Source organism: Fukomys damarensis, unplaced genomic scaffold (genome assembly GCF_012274545.1).
Source record: "Fukomys damarensis isolate Sample0158 unplaced genomic scaffold, DMR_v1.0_HiC HiC_scaffold_25, whole genome shotgun sequence".
NCBI lineage: Eukaryota > Metazoa > Chordata > Mammalia > Rodentia > Bathyergidae > Fukomys > Fukomys damarensis.
Genome location: NW_022900937.1, coordinates 26,745,062 through 26,761,071, shown reverse-complemented (window position 1 = coordinate 26,761,071; position 16,010 = coordinate 26,745,062). Strand labels below are relative to the sequence as shown.

At 41.6% G+C, this 16,010-nt stretch overlaps 1 pseudogene and 1 gene segment (V, D, J or C); both read left to right on the top strand.

Moving 5' to 3' along the window:
- The first annotated feature begins 3,960 nt into the window (after window positions 1–3,960).
- LOC104860642 lies at window positions 3,961–4,605 on the top strand. The segment is given in 2 exon segments: window positions 3,961–4,027; window positions 4,112–4,605. Coding segments are annotated over 2 exon segments (540 nt in total).
- An 8,367-nt stretch (window positions 4,606–12,972) lies between these two features.
- On the top strand, window positions 12,973–15,778 carry LOC104860643 (annotated as a pseudogene).
- Window positions 15,779–16,010: the final 232 nt, after the last annotated feature.

Here is a 16,010-nt window from a genome sequence, read left to right as displayed (position 1 = left end):
ATTCTTTATCCAGTCTCCAGTTGATGGGCAGTTGGGCTGTTTCCAAATTTTAGCTATTACAAACTGTGCTGCTATATACATGAGTGAGCATTTATCACTTTGGTTTGATTCTTTTAATTCTTTTGGGAAGATACCCAGCAGGAGAATAGCTGGATCAAATGGGAATTCTAATCCTAGTGGTTTGAGGTATCTCCATATTGATTTCCACAGTGGTTGCACCAGTCTGCACACCCACCAACAATGAACCCACACCCCACTAGCTTTTGTTATTGGTTGATTTCTTGATAGCAGCCATTCTTTCTGGGGTGAGGTAGAATCTCAGTGTTGTTTTCATCTTCATCTGTTAAATGACCAGTGATATTGAATATTTTTTCATATATTTATTTGCTGCTTTTTCTTCTTTGTCTGAGAAATGTCTGTTCATTTCAGATTTCCATTTTTGAATTGGGATTTTATAACTGGGTGAACTGTTTTTTTATTTCTTTATATACTCTAGATAGTAGATCTTTGTCTGAGGAACAGCTGGTAAAAAATTTTCCCATGTTGTAGGTTGTCTCTTAGCTCTGTTGGTGGTTTCTCTTGCACTGCAGAAGCTTTTTAAAAAGTTGAGGTCCCAGTTATTGATTCTTTGTGCTAGTTCCCGTGCTACTGAGGATCTGTTCATAAAGTCCTTTCCTATGGCAATGTCAGAAGACACATTTTTAGCAAGTATCTGTCTAATGCGTTCCCGGATAAAAAGTTTTTATTGATTTTTTTCTTTTGTAGTGTTTTTTATGTTTTTAATTTTATGTAATGATTACATTCTGTGTGGTAATTGATGCATGAACATAACACATCTTAACTCTTTTTTATTACACCTGCCTGGTCTCTCAATCCCATTCCTATCTTCTTACTTCCTATTATCTGTCATTAATTCTCTTTATTATATTTTGGTTTTCTCATATCTAAAAAATTATTAATATATTTTTCAGTATATAGTATTGCCACTTTAGAAAGTAGGTGTAAATACTTCTCATATATTCATTCTTTTTATTCCCCTCACCCTCCATTCCTTCTGGCATATTTGGTCGCAGACAAAAACACCCTCACGTGCACTTGTGTGCACCTCTGTGTATATAAAATGGATGGAAATAACATGAATAATCTACTTCAGTCATAAGGAAATGCAACATAAAACTAATAACAGAAAATAATATAAAACCATGGAGAAAATGCAGTAAGCACAATGTTTGTCTGGAAAGAGATCAACAAAACTGTCTTGTCTTTACCTTTGCTTTGACTAAGGAGGTGAAATTTTAAAAATCTAGATTAAAAATGGAACATTTCTTCTGTTGCTACACTGAAAACCTCCTGCTAAACAGTATAAAATGGAAAAATGAATAAACACACTGGACTCAAACAGACTTGTGAAGAAATCAAAACTTCACAATGATTTAGATGTCCTTTATATGTTCTTTACAACTAGCACTACAAAGGAATACTAAGTAATTTATGTTACTGCTCTAATTGTCCCCGGCTTGTCTAGAGGGCTGCATGGATTTGGTTCTCCAGAGCAGCAGAGATAAATCAGGCACCTAGTGACACCACACAGGAAGAGACATTTCCTCCGGAACTGGCTCACAGGACCATGGAGGCTGGAAAGTCCCAGCTCTTCCGTGTGGGCTTCAGGTGGAGACCAGGGAGCTGCAGGTGCAGGCACAGTTGCAGGCTGTCCGCTGGGGAATCCGTGCGGATGGTGACAGTGGTGGTTTGGGCTGTGCCGGCTCTCCTGGCTAATGAACCTCACACACACGATGGAGGGGAACCTGCTCTTCTCAGAGTTCATTCACTCAAGTGTTGGTCAATTCCTAAAAACTCCACAAGGAGACACATGATCCTCACAGAGGACCAACAGGCTAGCTGACAAACAAGTTTAACACAGCTCATCCTCCAGCGTTTGAGCACCACCCTATTATCCACATAATGGTGCAGGCTCAGCCTGGGCACAGTCATTTCACCAACGTCACATGGTCCCTCAACAGAATAGAGTATTTTTTTAAATCATAGAAATAAAAAAGCACATGACTTTGAATGGAAAAAAAACCTACATTTTTTTCAAAGTTTTACAGCACAGTCTATGCCATGCACGTAGTAATAAGAAATGGAGCCAAGATGTCACAGCACATGCACTGGGCACGAGGTGTGAAGGGAACACACACTGTCACCGTCATGGAGGACACACTGATAGGACAGGGATACGCAGTAAACAATCTGAAGCCTCAAATTTAAAATTGAAAGGGAAAGGCCAGCCGAAACCATGGGCTACAACACGAATATATCTGCACATCTGGGCTCTGGTGTGGAGAATTCTGGGACATATGTAGAAAGAGACATTGATGCGCCTTTGCTGTCCAGAAACCTGGGAAGTTAGGTTTGCTCGATCTGACAGATCAGGAGGAATTCACAGAACCTCTGCCAATGGACTCTGAGTATTTCATACTCTATTTTAAAAACATAGCTCACTTACTGTTTTATTTCTGACTTGCTCTCTATGTGCTCTAAACTGTTGCTTCTCGGGTCCTATTCTGTCTTTCACATAAAGATTTCTCCTGATGAGAATTTTGAACATTTTCCCTGGATAGAGTATCTAATGTGTGTGTTGGTTGAGACAGCCTGTAGTCCAGACGGGCTTTGGACTCACTATGTAGCCTGGGCTGTCCTCCAGCTCCCAGTGATCCTTTTGCCTCAGGATCCTGAGTGCTGAGTTTACCAGGTGTACAATACCATGCCCGGCTGGATCTCACATTCTTAAAAATACAATGTATGGAGAAATTTGTTTAAAATTTTGGATTCCTACATAAACATTTTCATCAGAAATAGATGAAAATTTCACATGCATTAACAGCAATACATGCCTTATTCTACCTTGGTTTTTCAGACAAGGACTGGGATGTTGGAACACAGAATGTGGTCACACTTGTGCTGTTTTCTGGGGCCATCTGACGGTCAGGGACAGGAGGAGCTGCAGTGGGTGTACAGAGCAGGGGCCTCCTTACCCAGCACATTCAACATCCCTGACAGGCCTGTGCAGATGGGGCCAGGTACAAAGTTTCATATGCCCTTGATCTGTGAGGATTTCCCCACATCTGCTTTGTACCTCCCTCTTAATTGGTGTAAACTGAGTCAGGACATTGGAGGTGATTTTCTAATCACTGGAATCAGCCTGGCATATTTGGAAACTTGATTGATTATGAGTCCATTAGTCTTCAGGGCCAGGTTCTGAGAGGGAAGGGCTGAATGTCTCTAGTCCGTGAGGAGTCCCAGCATTTTCAGACAGCAGTAGAGAGCCCTGATCTTAAAAAGCCAAGATGGGCTCAGATGGAGAAACAGGAATCTAAGAAACTTCCACAAATCAGGATACTGTGAGGACCCAGGGAACAAGGTCTAAAGGTTGTCTATGAAGACCACACATAATGATGAAACAATAATTTTAGAAAAGGCAGTCATGGAGAAGTGCACAAGTGTTTCACCAACAAGAAATAAGATTAGTCATATAATCAAATATTTTTCTTTATCTCCAAAAAGAGCCCCACCAGTGCACACTTCTCTGCCCACAACAAACCCTCCCCTGGAAAAGGCAGGCATTAGTAGATGCAGTCAGCATATTGGAACCTATCAAGGACATAGATATATTAACATTAAAAATTCCCACAAAAACCGTGCTCAAAATCAACAAAATCCTTGCTCCAACTCAATTTCTCTGTGTGTAGAAGCATGAATACCACAGACGATACAGAAAAGTGTCTTTGGGGTGTTCCTCTCCCCAGTGCAATTGATCATCGTAAGAAAAACACTCTCCTGGGAAGGACCAGCGCACCCTGCCCTCTGTCCCCCTCTTATACCCTCACTGGCTTCCCCATGCAAAGCAGCCCCAGGCTCAGGATGAAAAGCCAGACCTGGCTGAGCAGCCCTCATCTCCTCTCACAGGAGCCTTCATACAGCATGGAGTCCTTGGTGCTGCTCCTCTGCCTGGTGGCGGCTCCCTGCTGTGAGTGTCTCTGAGATTCAGGAGAGCGAGGGGGGCACAGGGTGTGTGGTGCGTTTGACTGATGGTGATGCTTCTTGTCCCCAGGTGTCCTGTCCCAGGTGCAGCTGCAGGAGTCAGGACCTGGCCTGGTGAAGCCTTCAGAGACCCTGTCCCTCACCTGCACAGTCTCTGGATTCTCTTTAACTAGTTATGGTGTAAGCTGGGTCCGTCAGCCTCCAGGGAAGGGACTGGAGTGGATCGGTGTGATATGGGGTAATGGAAATACAGAGTATAACTCAGCCCTTCAATCTCGAGTGAGCATCGGCAGGGACACTTCCAAGAGCCAAGTCTCACTGTCATTGAGAAGCCTGAGATCTGAGGACACAGCCGTGTATTACTGTGCAAGAGACACAGTGATGGGAAATCAGTGTGAGCCCAGACGCAAACCTCCCTGCAGGGGCTCCCAGGAGACAGGGGGCAGGCAGGACACACTGAGCTCTTGTTGGGCCCAGGACCAGGTGCAGGATCCTGGGTCTGCGTTGCTGTTAAGAGTCTGTGGTTTTCTCTTCCTGTCCCCAACTTTGCTAAAGACTCTCTAGTGGTGGCTTCTACAAACTTTTCAAAACTTTAATTTCTTTTTAAGAGTTTGTAGCACAGCCAGTTTACAATCAACTTCGGAAATGGGTGCATGTATATAATACAGTCTGATCCTTTTTAAAATCTCCTCTTCACCCTAACTTTGACTCTCTTCCACCTATGCTAAATCTCATTTCTCCATTTTCATTCATGTTGATATTTTTATCTTTTCTCATGATTGTGACATATAAATTTTACATTCATTTAACTTATTAGGTTCAGGGACATGGCATATCTATATCCTACTTATTTTCCCTTCCTGTCTTCTTTTCTGAGCTACATTCTCTTTGATTTCTTCCCATTTGCAAGAGATCTATTGCCTTGTCTCCTTCTAGCCATCCTTTATTGTGCTTTTTGTTTATACTTTGCCTTACTTAAATAAGAAATAGTATATGGTACTTAAATTTGTGTGTCTGATTTATTTTACACAATATTTTATTTTCCATGTGCATCCATTTTCTTACAAAGGTCTCAAATCCGTCCTTCTTCATAGCTGAGTGACATTCCACTAACTCTAGATACCACATGCATCCTCTGTTGATGGGCATACAAGCTGCTTCCGGAATTTAGCTCTTACGCATAGTGCTGCTGTAAACACTGGTGTGCACATTTTGCTGTAGCACGATGTGCTTAGCTCTTTAGGGAAGATACCTGGAAGAGAGATAGCTGGGTCTTATGGAATTTCTAAGGTTAGTTGTTTGCAGAATGTCCACACTGATCACACAGTGGTTGCACTAGTGCACATTCCCAATGACAATGTATGAATGTCCTATTTTGACTGCACCCATCGCAGATTTATTATTAGTAGGTTTCTTAATGATTGAAGTTCTTTTTAGTGAAAGGTAGATTCTTAGCATTTTTTTGTTTTGGATATCTCTAAAGGCCAGGAATGTTCAATATTTTTTCATATGTGTGATTGACACTTGTATTTCTTCCTAGGAGAAATGCCTGCACATTATACATGCCAATTTCTTGACTGGGTCTCTTATTTTAGGTGATCTAATACTTGAGTTTTTCTTACAGTCTAGATGTCATCCCTTTTTTTTCAGGAATAGCTTGAAAAAAAAATACCCACTACAGAGGTTGCCTCTTCCTTCTGCCTAATTGACTACTCAATATGCAGGAGCTTTTGATTTGATGTGATCTCAGTTGGCTGATTACGGGTGCTGTTTGTTACACAGTTATTGCTCTGTTTAGGAAATCACTTTTAAACCCATGACTTGAAGTGCGTTTCCTCTTTTACTGTCCAATAGGTTCAGAGTTTGTCATTGTTCGGATAATGACAAACGTTGTCATGCATGTGTGCTCTGACCCTGGCTCTGCGTGTTACAGATTCCATGGTGCCAATTCACGTCACTTATAAAAGCACTTTTAACTTCAACATCCAAAAATAGGATTATTTTATCAGTTCCTCTTAAATAATCTCATTGCAGAAAAAAATGAGCCATGTAGTACAAACATCCCCAGTTTGGGAAACAAAACTGTGCTACTCCTTACACTCATTAAACTGCACTGCCTTTCACATTTTTGCATTTTTTCTTTTTAATTAAGATATATTTGCAATAAATAAAAATTAAATTCAACTAAGGGAATTATTGCAGTTTTTTGGCATTTTGATCATTTTTCCTGTCCCTGCTTCCCAGCCCCAACCCACCTCCTTGCCCAAGGCTATCTCTGCAGACTCTGCTTCTCTGTGTCTTACCAAGTTTCCATAACTTGCTTTTTGCATTACTTATATTTTTCCCTCTCATATGGAGAACCATGCAATATTTACACTTCTGTGTCTGATTTATTTAACGTAGCATTATGGTTTCATAATCCAACCATGTTCCTACACAGAATTCAAATTTATCCTTTTTTATTCCTGAGTATTAATCCATTGTGTTTAAATTCCCCCTTTTTATTTATTCTTCTGTTGATGGGCACATAGAACATTTAATATTTTAGCTATACTGGCTTGTGCTACTACACATATGAATATACATGTCAGTATAGTACAATGGCCTTAGATATTTTGGAAATATATCCAGTGGAGGTAAAGCAGAAAAAAAAAGAATTTATATTTTTATTTGCCATTATTTTCTATTTTTGTTGACCTACTAATGAAAAGTTTAGAGTTATAAATGCCATGAAAACTGTTAATTATATGGAGTCCTGTGATTCACTAACCATATGCTTTTGTATTGGCAGTTAAAAGCATTTCTCAAGGTTTAACTCAAAGAACTTTTTTTTCAATGTAGAAATATTTTATTGCTTTTAGTAATTAAAAAGGTAAATGTAGGTGTTCTTACAAAGCTTTAAACTGTACAGAATATACAACATAGAAAATTAAAGACTCCATAACCCCCCTCTTATATAACCGCAGAATTACAAGAAGATTTACTCATAAATACAAAATGTAATCAATACATGAAATGAAAAGTACTATACCTATATGATCTTTTACAAAATCCCTATGAAACATTAATACGGATTTAATAAAAATTTTAACATAGCCATATTGGGGATATGGAGGAAGGCAAAAGGGGCAGTATCATGGGTTTTCAAAATCCTCCTCTATCCTTTTGTGAATTGACAAAAATATATGCAGTTTATATAGGATATATACGTGTGTGTGTGTGTGTGTGTGTACACATTTAAAACATTTCCAAGTAGTTGTGTCTGAAAACAGAATTTGTTATTCCAGGAAAAGCAGATAGGTACCTGCTGTGCTTGGTTATAAACCTGTTAGATCTACTATGGATTTTTGGTGGTGTAGGCTTTTTCTCTGCAGTTCAGGCTGGCCTTGAACTTACCGTGTAGTCCAGGCTGGCGTGGAATTCATAGCATTCTCCTACCTCGGCCTCCCAAGTGCTGGGATGACAGGCGTGTGCTACTATACTCAGGTATTTTAGGGATCTTTACAACTTCTATACATCCAGACTGGGATAAAGCTAAAAGATAATGAGATGCCCATATTTAAAGACATCCTTTTGAAAAGTTTATAGACAGTACTATTAATAAACCATTTCTCACTTTATGAAGTGTTTTCAATTTATTTCAAAAGTGCTCATAAATGAAACATGACTAAAGCATTTATAGTGAATGTGTCAAATCATTTTAATTCGTACCTTTTTATAGGATAACAATAGCATTACTATGGTAGTATTTGTTTTGTTTTTATTAAAATTAGTTATTTTCAAGATTTATTATTAGTGACAAATACTGAGTTTTACAATACTTGGGCCAGCCAGGTATGGCGGAAGAACTTTGTTGTGGTCCTCTTCTGTTAATGCTGTGAACTTTGGGTCTGTTAGGCAGTGAGACAAACAGGACAGGATGGTTCATGTAGCTCGCAGGCTGTCAGAGCAGACCCCAGCTGTCTAGTGAACATCCCTTTCAGGACACACTTCAGGCCAGAGCGCCTAGATCCACCTCCTGTGTACAGCGTGTCTGTCCCCGGGGATTATTGCCCTGAGGAAGACTGAACTGAATTCCATGTCTCTGACTCTGTTCTAAGATAAAAATGAAACAGAAATTTTGAAACCTCTAGGAGATAACATAGGGTAAATTTCTAATTAATTGTATTGGTACATTTCATGCATGCAACATACTGACATTCATCACTGGAGATTTGTACCTTGACATACTCAAACTTGGTTCTTGTTTTTTCCCCATTTGGCTGCCCGCCTTTAAACCCCATCCCTCCCTCCCTATCTATAAAGACTTCTTTGCCATTATTTTTCACTTTCTCATATTAATTCCATTCCTTTCTTTCCTTTCCCCTACTCCTCCCATTTTCCCTTCCTCTTTGTCCCTTTTCTTACTATTTCACATTATCTATATACCTTTTAGTCCTTATTTACACTTTCAGTTTCTCACTCTAGAGAAACTGCTTGGTATTTATACATGTGTGTCTTATCAATTTCACTTAAGAATATCACCTCATACAAGATCCCAACAATAAATGTAACTGTACTGTATCCCTAAAATGTACCAAGAAACTCAATTAAAGCTGAAAAAAAAGAATATCACCTCAATGTCCATCCATTTGGCTATGAATATGTCTACTTTCTCATTTTTATGGCTGAGTAGTAATCCATGTTATTTTTAAAAACACATTTTCTTTATCCAGTCTTCCATTGAGGGGCACCTGGGCTGCTTCCAAGTTTTAGCTATCATGAATTGTGCTGCTGTGAAAAGGGGTGCACATATATCACTGTGGTATGATTCTTTTAATTCTCTGGGGAAGGTACTCAGCAGGGGGATAGCTGGGTCAAATCGGACCTCCAATCCTAGTTCTTAGAGGTTTCTCCATACAGATTGCCACAGTGGTTGCACCAGTCTACACTCCCACCAGCAGTGGAGCATCGTTCCTCTTCCACTACAGCCCCGCCAGCATTTGGTATTGGTTGATTTCGTGATAGCAGCCATTCTGAGGTGGAATCTCAGCATTGCTTGCATCTGCATTTCTTGAATAGCCAGTGATGTTGAACATTTTTATGTGTTTATTTGTTATTTCTATCTTTGGCTGAGAAATGTCTGTTCATTTCAGAAGCCCACTTTTCGATTGGGTCTTTAAATTTGGGAGGTCTGATTTTTCTTAAGTTCTTTATTTATTCCAGATAGTGGCCCTTTGTCTGAGTAACAGCTGGTGAAAGTTTTTTCCCACAGTGTGAGCTGTCATTTCACATTGCTGGGTGTTTCTCTTGCTGTGCAGAAGCTTTTTAATAAGAAGAGATCCCACTTTTGATTGCTTGTGCTAGGTCATGGGCAACTGAGGTTTGGTTCATAAAATCTTTTCCTACACCAATGTTTTCAAGAGTTCTACCTAACCTCTCTTCCAACCAGTTTAGTGTTTCTGTTTTAATATTTAGATCTTTAATCAATTTTGATTTTAGTTTAGTGCACGGTGAGAAGTTTAGGACTTCTTTTAATCTTTGCAGGTTGAAACCCAGCTCTTCCAGCACCATTTATTAAAAAGGCTGTCTTTCCTCCAGTGAGGGTGTTTGGAATCTTTGTCAAAGATAAGGTGGTTGAGTGTGTCTGGAGTTGTTTCTTCATCTTCTAATCTGTTCCACTGGTCCTCAGGTCTGTTTCCTTGCCAGTACCATGCTGTTTTTATTACAGAAGCTTTGTAGTTTACTTTTCTGTGGGGGACTGTGATACCCCCTAACTTCTCTTCATTGCCTGAAATTGCTTTTGCTATTCTAGGTCTCTTCGTGTTCCAAATAAATTTTTGAATTGTTTTCTCAAGGTCCATGAAGTACGCTGCTGGGATTTCAATTAGGATTGCATTGAATCTATATACCAGTTTTGGAAGTGTGGCCATTTTCACTATGTTGATTCTTCCTACCCAGGAGCAAGGGAGTCTTTCCATTTTCTGATAGCCTCCTCAATCTCATTTTTCATACCACTGTCATTTTCAGAGCATAGGTCTTTGATTTCTTTTGTTAGGTTGATTCCTAGGCATTTCAGGTTTTTGGATGCTGTTGTAAAAGGAATTGTTTGCCCCATTTCTCTCTCAGTGAGTCTGTTTTCCGTGTTCAGAAAAGCTATTGATTGTTTTGTGTTCACCTTGTATCCAGCTACTTTACTGAATTTTATAATTAAGTCTAAAAGAGTTTTGGTGGAGTTCTTGGGGTCTTCTATATAGAGTATAATGTCATCCACAAATAATAACAATTTGACTTCTTCCTTTCCTATCTTTATTTCTTTTATTTATTTTTTCTCTTGTGTAATTGCTGTGGCTAATGTTTCCAAAATTATATTAAAAGGGAGTGGTGAAAGTGGACATCTTTGTCATGTTCCTGATTTTAGTGTGAAGGATTTCAGTACTGACCATGTTGTAGGATATTGGCTGTTGGTTTTTCAAAGATGGCTTTTATCGGATTGAGGTAGAGACCATCTATTCCAATTTTCTGTAGGGTTTTTATCATGAATGCATGTTGGATTTGTTTGTTGTTTGAGACAGGGTCTCACTATGTAGTTGAGACTGACCTGGAGCTCTCTATGTAGCCCAAGCTGCTCTCGAACTCACAGAGATCCTCCTGAGTGCTGGGATTACAGGCATGCACCACCATGCCCAGAACTTGTTGGAATTTTAACAAATTAACAAATTCTTTTTCTGCATCTATTGAGATGATCATATGAATTTTATCCTTGCTCTATTAACATAGTGTATTATATTTATTGATTTGCATATGTGGGATAAACAGTGGGCATGTGTGACGGTTTCCTGAGCAGGATGTCTCTGTGTTTGCAGGTGTCCAGTGTGAGGTGCAGCTGGTGGAGTCCAGGGGAGGCTTGGTACAGACTGGGGGAATCCCTGAGACTCTCCTGCACAGCCTCTGGATTCACTTTCAGTAACTCTTCCATGAGCTGGATCTGCCAGGCTCCAGGGAAAGGGCTGGAGTGGGTGTCGACCATTAGATCTAATAATGATAGCTCATTCCGCACCAACTCGATGAATGGCAGCTTCACCATCTCCAGAGGCAATGGCAAGAACACACTGTATCTGCAAAAGAACGGTCTGGAAACGAGATGAACTGTACAAGAATCAGTCAGGGGACATTGGTGTGCGCCCAAACACAAACCTCTCAAACAGCATCCTCAGGACAAGCAAGGGGCACCGAGGTCCACAGAGAAGCACGCAGGGTCCCTGGAGCAGGAGCAGAGAAGGAAGGTGGGGAGTGAGAGCTTCTTGTCTGCCTCTCGGGTTTGCTGTCTCTCTTGACATTGTATGACCTGAGCAGACCCTGCAGGACATAACCTGCAGATGACTTATGAAATATTGAAGTTTGAAGTGAATATTCTGTCAAATGCAACTGCATCATGTATTGTTTAGTGATTTTCTTCTATTAATTAATATGATTTTTATTAGAAGCACAAAGCTGACTTGCATACATCTCAAAGTAACTTATAAATTTTCCAGACAGGTGTCTTTCGAATGTCAAATTGTCATTAAAATCATTCGAGAATAAATAAAATAATCTTATTGCCACAAGGAGGAGTTGTCTCATGACAAAACAAATGTTTGTGTTCAGGAAATGAAGTCCTTCCTGTTCATCACCACAGAGTGTGGGAACACACAGCTCTCCCTGCTGGGCCACGACAGGAGACCTGGGTCCCAGTCTCTGCCAGCCCCATGTGGAGCCCTACACTGAGCAGAGGAGGGCAGAGGGGCAGCCAGCTGGACTCAGAGCAGTGCCCAGGGCTCTTTCATTTCAAGTAGCCTTGCAAGACTAAGATCTGAATTCCCACCATGGTTTTTTAAAAAATCACCATTGTGAAATACATTGGTATAGTTTTCACACTCTATTTGTCTCCCTGACTCTGTTTGAATCTGCTTTGAAGTAAGTATATAGTAAGCAGAAGGAAATGATTTTCACACTTGACTCCCACATGTGCGTGGGCTCCTGAAGCCAGAGCTAAGGTGATGTTCTCAGACAGAGACCATTAACATTCAAAAATTAGCTCAGAACAGGTTCTCTCCTCATCCTTTTGCTCACTGCACCCATGACTAGCATCATTACTGAAGTGTCCCTAGTCTCCTTGGCTCCATCATAGAACTAAACTTGCACCCAGAAATCTGAAGAGAGAGGAAGTCAAGAAGAACAGATGGCAGCTGCTTCCCTGGCACAGAGGGTCCTGGGGGAACAGTGCCAGGGAGATGACGGATGCCTGGAGGACAGGACAGGACTAGGGTGAGAGTGAGAGCTCCTGGGGCCACACACTGCATTCCAAATCCCTCCAGGATCTCAAGGTGAGAACGCAGTTATCCCTCACGGCTCTGAGAGGAGGAAGCGAGGACAGACCACTGAGAAATGCGCCCAGAGGATTCTCCAAACAGATCCTTGGGGAAGGCTTTTCCCAAAACTTGGAGGGAAGGAGCTCTCCTCTGTAGACCAACCATTCAGCTTCCCAATGTAGTTTTAAAGAGTTACAATAACCCATAGGGGAAGGGGTTTAAAAGGAATATACTGTCCCAGGGAAGGGAGCAGAGGTCAGCGGAAAATGAGCCAAACCCCAGGACATCCTTGTGAATGTCACAGGGACAGGATAATAGAGACTTAACCATGAGAGCACAGAATCCCCCATGGTCGCAGACACCAGGGAGAATTAACCCATGGAAGGGAAAATGCCTGCTGTTCTTCCCATGGATGCTGGAAGAATGCATTCCACTCCCCACACTGCATTTTCAGACACAGGTCTTCACAGCCACCAACATTGCCAGTGCTGCATGGCATGACCTATTTTATAGCAGGAGGCCATGCAAATAGGGCCTCCCCGTGCTAATGAAAACCAGCCCAGCCCTGACCCTGCAACTCTGCAGAGGAGCCCAGACCTGAATGTTCAGCTGTTCCCACTCAGTTATCAGAAGTGAATGCAGACGGCTCACCATGGAGTTTGGGATGAACTGGCTTTTCCTTCTTGCTATTTTTAAAGGTGATTCATCAAAAAACAGGAGACGCTGAGTGTGTGAGTGGGCATGAACTGGATAAATGGTGGACATGTGTGACAGTTTCCTGAGCAGGATGTCTCTGTGTTTGCAGGTGTCCAGGCTGAGGTGCAGCTGGTGGAGGCTGGGGAGGCTTCGTGAAGCCTGGAGGGTCCCTGAGACTCTCCTGTGCAGCCTCGGGATTCACCTTCAGTGATTACTACATGCACTGGGTCCGCCAGGCTCCAGGTAACAGGCTGGAGTGGATCTCATACATCAGTGGTGATAGTAGTGATATGAAGTACGCAGACTCCGTGAAGGGCCGATTCACCATCTTGAGACAACGCAAAGAACACACTGTCCTTGCAAAGAACAGCCTGAATGCCGAGGACACGGCCTTGTATTACTGTGCAAGAGACGCAGTGAGGGGACCTCAAGGTGCTCCCAGACACAAACCTGCCTGCTGGGCGCGCCCGACCAGCAGGGGGCGCTGGGGATCCACAGGGCAAGACGCAGGGCCCCAGAAGCAGATGCTGAGAAGGAAGGTGGGGAGTGAAGGCTTCCTCTTGGCCTCTGGGGTTTCCTCTGTGTCTTGACATCATATGACAGGAGGAGATAGCGAAATACATATGCTTCAGAGTACTTATGAAGTATTCGAGATACAAGTACAGTTTTGTTATACACATATATGTAGTTATATATATATTATGTTATATATATTTATGTTCATTTACATATATTATTTTCCTTTGTCTCTTTAATACGAATTTTTAAAAAGGGAAATAAATGTCAAAGAAACGTACATTTTTAACATTTAGATTTCTTTTGAATGCCAAATCATTATCTAAAAGTACAATTGTTAGTTTTCTCATCATGAGGAGTGACTACTGCAGGAGTAAATGTTGCAGAGTAAGAAGTTAAACCCTTCACATCTCTCTCCACATAGTCTGTGATCATACAACTCTCTCCTCTCCTTGGCCACCTCAGGAGCCCTGGACCTCAATCTCAGCCCCAGGACCATGTGGAGCCCTGTGCTCAGGGGAGGAGGGAAGAGGGGAAGTCAGGATGGACTCAGAGCATCCCCTGCTGAGCTCTTTCTGTCCATGTTATCTGAGTAGGACTAGGGCCTAAATTTTATTTATTGGCACTTACTAGTTAGGAATTTATAAAATAAACTTTACCATCCTTTTTTAGTCTCTCTCTCTCTCTCTCTCTCTCTCTCTCTCTCTCTCTCTCTCTCTCTCTCTCTCTCTGTCTCTCTACCTCTATCTCTGAAACACACGTGCAAGGATTTCAAGTTAATATCTGTATGGTAATATACAATGTTTAAAAGAAAATGCTCCTATTTCATACTATTCATTTTTTCCTAAATAGATTCTATTTCTGCCTTTATATATTTTTATTTTGTCAATTCATTCTGGATTTATTAGTCATATATTGTTTCTAAATTTTCTTTAGTCATATATATCTCTGTACTTAAAATTTTTATGCTTATTATTATTGTGTTCCGTGAAGCAAGTGTATACTGAGCAGAAGGAAATTATTTGAAGCAGCAAATCCCCACACATGCATGCTTCTTGAAGGCAGAGCTGAAGCGATGCCCTCACACACAGATGTCACACACATCCTTCAGATGTGGCCGTGGGCCTTGTGGTCACTGTCATCCTGGGCCGCTCTCACCCTGCTCTGTACCTCACCAGGACCATCACTGCTGTGCCCTGTGTTTCAGGACTGAGAGTTCCTGTACCTAGCAGTTTCCCAGTGCACTTCTTCTTCCCAGACCAGGATGAGAACGTCTTCCGGAACAGGCCATTGCCTGAGATGTAGCTAAATCTGAACTTCTGGACCTTCTCAGTTCCATTTTAATGAAGAACCCTGAAATCTATAAAACTTGTAATCATTTTCTTTGTGTTTCTTTCTCTCTTGTTGAGTCCAAATGTCATTTTTAAATAGTGACATTAGAATTCTGAGCCATGGTAGAGGTCAAATATATTCACTGAAGCGACATCTGAATTTTGTTCCAACATGGAAAGACATAGGAAGTCCCGTTTATTCATAGCAACAATTTGTGAAAAACATCATTATCTTTCCATAGGCTCAAGAAAGAAATGAAATTGCAGACTGAACAAGCACAGAGCAACTAGAAAGACAGGCAGATCTAGAATCACCGCCTGAGTCTTGCTTCCTGCACAGGAGTTCAAGGCTCACAGAGGAGGAAATGCTGGGGGGGAAATAATGGATGGATGGAGGGTAGGAGAGGACCAGGGTGAGGGCAAGAGTTCCTGGGGCTGACACACCATCATGATACTTCAAAAAGTGCATAGATTCTCAAGGTGAGGATCCAGAAATATCCCTCAGGGCTCTGACTGAAGGAAAGGGAGACTGATCGCCTAGAAATTGACAGAGCCTTCTCTAAACAGACACCCAGGGAAGGACTTTTCCAGAAACTCATCCAACTTGTTGGAAACAAATTCCTCTAACTATAACCAAATGCTCATTCTTCCAACATGACCATAAGAAGCCAAAATAGTCCATAGGAGAAATCAATTAAAGTACATGCGCTATTCCCTAAGAGGAGGAGATGCTATGGGATAGTGAACCAATCATCTGGACATGGCTTTGTGAAGATTGCGGGGACAGGATCTTAGGGATCTCACCAGGAGAACACGGAATCTCCGTAGTCAGGCACCAGTGTGGTGCGAGCAGATTCGAGCTGAAGCATGGGAAAGACCAGGTTCAGAACTGAGTGAAGCCACAGACAGCAGAGGAGACAGAGGAAAGGACAGGGCATGCCCCGAGCAGCCTCTGCCTCCACCACCCACCAGGGTCTGCTCAGGGCCCCCAGGGCCTCAGGCTCATTTCCCTCTCTCCCCTTGCTCTCCTTTGAAAGATACGTCTCCTCTTGGGGATTTGGGGACATCTGGGTACTTCTATAAAGGGCACATAGAG